General features: G+C 52.4%; 1 protein-coding gene across 1 annotated transcript; it reads left to right on the top strand.

Annotated features, from left to right (window-relative positions):
• The first annotated feature begins 218 nt into the window (after positions 1-218).
• On the top strand, positions 219-1,261 carry SOX18 (SRY (sex determining region Y)-box 18). The gene has a single exon (XM_009998715.1). The coding sequence runs from the start codon at positions 219-221 to the stop codon at positions 1,143-1,145; it is 927 nt and encodes a 308-aa protein (XP_009997017.1). The 3' UTR covers positions 1,146-1,261.
• The last annotated feature ends 6,057 nt before the right edge of the window (positions 1,262-7,318 follow it).

Raw genomic sequence — 7,318 nt, 5'->3', positions numbered from 1 at the left:
CTGTGCTCAGGGGCAGCAGAACTCCCTGTCCTGCAGAGGGGTTCCTGCAGCCCCACGAGGCTTTTCACCCCCATTGTCCTCCTGTGCTGAAGCACCCAGCAGTGCATGAGCCCACTGCTAGGACAGCCCTGCTGGGGCTCCCACCCCCCAGCCCTTCCTTGTGCAGCACCAGGACCCCACTCAGGTGCTGAACTGGCCAAGGGAGCCCTTCCCGCCCCATGGGTGCCCTCTCCTTGGGCCAGCCAGCACCAGGTGGCCAAGCCAGTGTCACAGAGCTTTGTTTTCCCCTTCCAGGCCAGTCGTGGAAAGCGCTGAGCGCCAGCGACAAACGTCCCTTCGTGGAAGAGGCAGAGCGGCTGCGAATCCAGCATCTCCAGGATCACCCCAACTACAAGTACCGCCCAAGGAGAAAGAAGCAAGCCAAGAAAATCAAGAGGATGGAACCCAATATCCTCCTGCATAACCTTTCCCAGCCTTGCAGTGACAACTTCAGCATGAGTCACCATGGCGGCAGCCAGCCGGGCCACCCCCAGCCTCCCCCACTTAACCACTTCAGAGAACTCCACTCCATGGGGTCGGATATTGAAAACTATGGCTTGCCAACTCCTGAGATGTCTCCCTTGGATGTCTTGGAACAGACCGAGCCGGCGTTTTTCCCTCCGCACATGCAGGATGACTGCAACATGATGCCCTTTCGTGGCTACCACCACCATCACCAGATGGAGTTTCCCCAGGAGAAGTGCATGGGGCGGGACGTGGCAGTGCCCTATGCGCAGACCCCCTCTCACTTGGCCGATGCCATGAGGACTCCCCACCCCTCCAGCATATACTACAACCAGATGTGCTCGGGAACTCAGAACGGGCTTTCAGCTCACCTGGGCCAGCTCTCCCCCCCGCCCGAAGCCCACCACATGGAGAGCGTGGATCACTTGAACCAAACCGAGCTGTGGACAGACGTTGACCGCAACGAGTTTGACCAATATTTGAACATGAGCAGGACTCGTCCCGACGCCTCGGGACTCCCTTATCATGTCTCCCTGTCCAAAGTGACTCCTAGAAGCATCTCCTGCGAGGAGAGCAGCTTGATATCCGCCTTGTCCGATGCCAGCAGCGCCGTTTACTATAGCCCCTGCATCACCGGTTAGGTTGGCCCCGATGCTCCCACCGGGAGAGCCTCGACTCTCCTCTAAAAAAACAAAAACCCATCCTCCTTTAACCACGAGCTCCATAATATTTAGAGTATCTCATTAAATGCATCGCTTCCTTTTGAATTTCTTTTTGTTTGTGTTGGGTTTTTGGTGTTGTTGTGTTTTTCTTTTAGAGAACAGACATGCTGAACTCACTGATATACCATATAACTATATACCACAGATAGACGCCCTTTCCCACTGCCCGCCGTGCTCCCCGCTCCAGCCTTCCATAGCTGTAGCTCCCACCAGCTCCAAGGGACATTTTTAAGCTGATTCCAGTAAATCCTGCCTGAAACAACCAGCACCAGGACGAGGCGAAGAGACCTGCCCCCTCCCCCTCCCCCCAATATTTAACCCAAGGGCAGGAGAACTTGTGGGAGGGGAGAGAAACTTTTAGGAAGAGTTTTCCGGGGCTGTTGAAGAGTCGGCGCCCATTAGGGGTGGGCTTTAGGACAGTTTTTACTGTATTCTCAGCAATATATTTTAATTGGGCAACAAAACTATATTTTTACTAAGCATTTTTATATATAAAATGGTATTTAATGTCTTTTGTCGTTTGTTTTTGTTTGTTGTTGGTTTTTTATTAGACTTTAAAAAAATAAATCAAGGGATATCCATGAGATCTAAAGCATTTATGTAGCAAAGCTGGATTTAAAAACAAAAAAAAAAAGGGAGGGGGAGGAGGTAAAGAAGGTGTTTTGTGAAAAGGGAATGACAATGTAAATATTATGGAACAATTGACTGGAATTTTGTACAAAAGAAAAATATGACTGCAAACACTTTTATTGTCTAGAACTGTATGGAGAGCAAACTGTTTTATACTGGTTAATTATTAAAACGTCTTCATATAATTGTTCCCATCTTGTGTGCTTGTTGTGTGAACACATATTTTCCGCAAATACATGTTGTCCCAACCATTTCCAGATTTTTGTATCCGTTGATTAATGTTTTGACAACCTGGCAGATGTATTAATTTCCAGGCTGCCGCCCGCCCGCCTCGGCAGCCGCCTGGGCTTGGGCTCCGCGCAGGTCGGTGGCTCCAGCAGCTCTGGTGTCTCCAGCACTGGGATGGGATGGCCATGGCCACCCCATGGCACCTTGCTGTGCCACCCAGAGGTGCCTTCTGCAGGACAAGCAGCTGTTCTCAGATTCAAATAAAAGGTGTGATCTCCTCCTCCGAAACCGGCCTCGGTGTGGTTATTATTTTACCAGCCCATCGGTGCGTGGTTCCCTCACGGCTCACCCTGTTTTCCCGTGAAACACCCCAAAAAATAGAGCCTGGTTGTTTCAACACTTTTGCTCTTGGAGCTGGAAGGCAAACCCATGTGCCGGAGCCCTTCCACCTCCTGCTTCCCAGCTCCGGCAGCCGGCGGGTCTTGCCGATCCACGGCTGTGCCCGGCCGGATCCCGCCCGGAGCCGCCGGTGCTTTGCCAGAGTCTCATCCCCCTCCTGTGAATCCCTTTATGATTTACAGTATTTTTGTGTTCCGTTTGAAAAGAAGAAAGACCAAGCTGTTGCATAAAACCCCAATGGCATCCGTTCCTTGAACGCCGAGTGATTTAAACCAGGCTGATATCCCCAAAAAAGGCTACTTAAAAAAAAAATAAATTAAAAAAATAATAATTTTGAATAGAAGAAGGGGGTTTTTGCTGTTGTTGTTGGCAAAGAATTGCCTTTTAGGGGAAATGGATATTTAACAAATGACATTAATTTTCAAGCTTCTCCTAAATTAAATTCACATTAGTGTTAACAGGACGAAATCTTGACTCACTTTTTTTTTTTATTAATTTTTTTTGGTGCTGTTTAATGTGAAGTGCTAATAAACAGGACCACTCTGGGGGCTGGCAACACGTTCCCATTAAACGCCAGGAAGGCGCTTCATTGTCTTTCCATATACAGTATGTAAAAAGGGGGAATACATGGAAAAATGACCTCACTACCTACACGGGAGGGCTGGCGGGCGCCCGGCGGGGGCCAGAACCCGCCGCAGCAAACAAACAGAAAACCAAATGAGAAGCATCCTGTGCCTGGGCTGCTGATGACTATGAAAGGAAGCAGCCGGCTATAGGCTCCATCCCTGGAGCGGCCTGGGAGGAAGGAGATGGGGAGGTTGGGGGAAGAAAGCCCTGACTTATTATTTTCCAGCCCCCCGGTACCTTCCAGGCGAGGATGCGATCACTTCCCACCCTTCCAAGAAGCCACGCGCGCACACCAGCCCTCGCCCCGCCGTCCCGTGGTGCCGGGAGATGCCGGCGGTGGATCACATCACAGAGGAAACGTTAGGTCATTTTTCAGGCAGCAGAAATTCCCTTCTTCCCCCACAGCTCCAGCCACGCCAGCTCGCCTCCGATCTCAGGACGTGGTTAGCAATCCTTGGGGTGGCTCTTTTTGGCTTCCCTTCTTCACTCTGGAGCAGTTTGAATCCGGTGTGCCCCGTTTTCTGGTGCTTGTCTGCATGGGTGGTGTGGCTGGGCAGAGCAGGAGCTTTCCCAAACCACCTGTGCTGCAAACTCTTGTAAATAGAACTCCACTGTGGGCAGTGGGGGTCTCCTCACTTCATCCCCAACAATGCTGCCACAGGTACCGTGGGTACCCAGACTGGCAACCACGGCATGATGATGGTCACTCCCACCCATAAATGCACCAGGGACACATCGTGTTGCAACGATGCACCAAGTGATGCTGGGGGGATCTGCAGGGACCTGCCATGCCCACCTGTCCCCGGGATCAGGTTGCCACCAAGACCCAGCATCAGATTCTGGCTTCCCAGGTCCCCATCACACTAAGCCTGCCTGGTGTTTGCCACTGCCTGATTTCTACACAAAAGCAGGCAGGGCCCTGCCAGCCCCCTGCCCCACTCAGCCATGGGTGTTTTAATTAATATTAAAACCTAATTGCAACCAAGGCCCCAGACCATGCACAGCTACCCTGTCTGTCTGATCAGCCCTAGCCCAGGTTGCAGGGAAATGAGAAAGAAAGAAAAGGAGAAAGGAAGAAAACACACGCCAGAGCCCAGGGATGCAGCCTCCTCCTATCCCTCCATGTTTCACAAGGAGTTTTTCACCTTAACTTAATGTTTTGATGTTAAATTAATCAATAAGTATCCTACAGTGGAGCTGTTCCTCCCACCCAGCCTCCCAGCAAGCAGTGTGTGGCTGGCAGAGCTGGCAAGCACCTTCCCATGGGATCAGAGCTGCAGCCTCACACTTTTAGCCATGGCCAAGGCAGGATTTGTCCCTCCCCAGAGCCAGGGTTTGGCTGGGCTGGTCCAGCTCCGTCAGGAGAGCAGGGAACTAAGGAGACCCTGCAAGGGACTCTGGCTCCTCAACGAGCTTTAACCACACTACTAATTAGCTGCCTTCAATTTGATGCTAAATCCTCTATATTCCAGTTTCACTTGGCTTTGGCTATGTGGCCACCTGGGTTTGCTCAGTTTAGCATTAGTTAATGCAAAACACAGGTCAGCTAACCCAGCTGGGGGTGGGGTGGGATGGGATGGGACGGGATGGGACGGGAGCTCAGCTGTCCATCCACCCAGCCAGGACACATCCTGCACTGCTTGGGCACCAGCAGCAGGCAGGGATTCCAGCCCTGTGGGCTGCCAGAGCCTTTTAATTCCCAGCTGCCCCCCCTTCCCTTCCCCCAGCCCCGGATGGGGGCCAGGAAACCATCCATCCACCCAGCAGTGTTTTATTTCGCTGCGTGCCGGTGGCTCAGGTGTGACGCGGGGCTGGAAACGGAGGGGGCTGGAATAGTTTGGGGATGATTTCACTGCCGTTATGGCTCAGGCCGGGGCTGTTACCACGCAGCCCCTTCTGATTTTTATGACTTAATCTCTCCAAAGCTCAGGGCCTGATGGGTTTGGACTGGGGAGGAGGAGTGAGGGGCTCTTAGCAGGTCGTTACAGCAGAAATATGGAGAAGGTATTTGACAGGTATATGTAAATCCTGACAGATCCATCCTGCCGGCTTTCCTGGGATGGCTGCAGGAGCAGGGAGAGGGGGAGGCACCACCGGGACCTGCCTGGGGGTGTGGGGCTGTGGATCCCTCCCAGTCTGGCTACCCCACACACTGGGGCTGCTTCTGCAGAGATCCCCACACGTCGTGACACGTGTGAGTGCCACCAGCCAGGGGACAGTGTATGCACCACACACCCCTGCCCTGTCCTTCCCCTGCCACCTGCCAGGGCTGTCGCTGAGCTGGACACCAGGGAGAGGGTCAGGGTGGCGTGAGGAGTGCGTGTGTGTGTGTGCATCCATGTGTGTGCATCTGTGTGCAAACGTGTATTTGTGTGTGCATCATGTGTGCATTTGCAAGCATGTGTGCCTCGGTGGGTATGTGCTTCCGTGTGTGCACACACTCATGTGTGTGCCTCCCTGGGCAGCCACATGCACACATCTGAGTATCCATGTGTGTGTGCACGTGTGTATGTGTCTCCATGCATCCTTGGGTGCATCTGTGTGCATGCACGAGTGTGTGTGTGTGTGCGTGTCCCTGTGCACACGCGTGTGCGCATGTAGCCAAGTGCGCATATCCACATGCATACCCATGCACGTGTGTGTGCTGCTGCTGCTTCACTGCTCAGGTTTATGGACATTCTGGGGTTTTTATGGCGTTACAAAGTGCTTGATGACATCACCCACATATTAAGGCAGCATGTGCCAGCCCAGCCGTGTGCAGCTCCGGGCTAGTTGCTCCCAAGGCTGGAGCTGTCGTGGCCCAGAGCACACAGGAGGGGACACTGACATTTGGACATGTGGCCTTGATGAAGTCATCCCAGCTGGGATGTTATGGGTGATTTGAGCTTCTGGGTCCATCTATTTTGGGTGCTTAGGACCACATGTCCCAGTCATGGGGACAACAGTGGGAAGGGGAAGATGCTGCTGGTGCTGGTCCCCTCCCCACGGCATCAGGTAGCTGCTCCACAGCCATTGATGGCATTTATCCTTTTTTTTCCCCTCTTCCACTAAAAAAAAAAAAACAACAATAAAAGAAAGGAAAAAAAAAAAAGAAAAAAAAAAAGAAAGAAAAAAGATTTATCAAAACCAAACCTGTATATGGGAAACGGCTCCAAAACATTTCCTGACTCGAGAAACAGAGCAGTGGGGAAAAAAATAATAAATAAATAAATAACAAAACACCAACACTTTCCAGGTTTTTTTCAATGGGGGGCAAACCATTTGGAGCTGTAACAGCACTGTATGGTGTAGAGGTTAACCACAGGGAAAAGGTCAACATGCAGAGGAAGGTTTCAAATGTTCCCGGCACAACCTCTCCTGACCGAGCAGAAGAAAAATTCCCAAATCTTCCTCAACTTTATTTTCTGCAGCCTGGTTTGGGAAAGGAAATGTTTGAAAATCTCAGCTCCCCTGGCAGGACAGGGAAGGCACCAACTGCTTCCTGCAAAGGGCTGCCCAGGGCGGCCGGCCGGGCGGTGGTGGATGCTTTCCCCAGCTCCCCTCCTCAGCCTGTTCCCACCAGCTCCACCGGCTGCTGCAGGCAGGGGAGGGCAGCTGCCTGCAGGGACCTGGGCTGGTGGAAAAATAAACATTACAGGTTTTGTGAAAGAAAAGGAAAACAAGCCAGGAAGGAGTCCTTAAAGTGCCCCGGGAAGCCTGCGCAGCCTGAAACTCATTTTGTAAAGCATTTTTTTTGCTGCAAAGTTCAGCCTCTCCAACGCAGTGGAGCTCTGGCTGTGGCCCCTCAGCCTTCACATTTCTTCCCTGCCTTGGGGCCACAACCAGCACCTGGTCCCCCAGCCCCATGCCACCCATCCACTCACCCAGTACCCTGCTGGGGTCCCTCCCAGACCATAGGGGAGGGACATTTGGTCATCTTTGTGTGAGCTGTGTGGGATTCTGGAGACTTGGACCCAATGCAGCCCAGCACAACCCAGTGTAGTCCAGTTCAGCCAGCCCAACCCAAAAGAAGCCAACCCAAGCCAAACTAAGCCCACCCAACAGAAAGCAACCCAACCAACCAGACAGCAATCCGATCTAGCCTAACCAACCCAACCCACCTAACCAACCTTACCCATCATAACCCACCCAACCTATCCCAGCCTTGCCCAACACAACCCAACCAACTCAACCCAGTCCATCTCACCCAGCCTCTCCCGCAAAGCAAG

This window comes from Chaetura pelagica, unplaced genomic scaffold (genome assembly GCF_000747805.2).
Source record: "Chaetura pelagica isolate M959 unplaced genomic scaffold, ChaPel_1.0 scaffold275, whole genome shotgun sequence".
NCBI lineage: Eukaryota > Metazoa > Chordata > Aves > Apodiformes > Apodidae > Chaetura > Chaetura pelagica.
Note: the sequence above shows the minus strand (reverse complement) of the source record. Positions and strands in the feature narration are given on the sequence as shown.

Excerpts from the sequence above, each read along its gene's own strand:
- SOX18 (XM_009998715.1), top strand. The coding sequence starts at position 219 with ATGGGTGCCCTCTCCTTGGGCCAGCCAGCACCAGGTGGCCAAGCCAGT.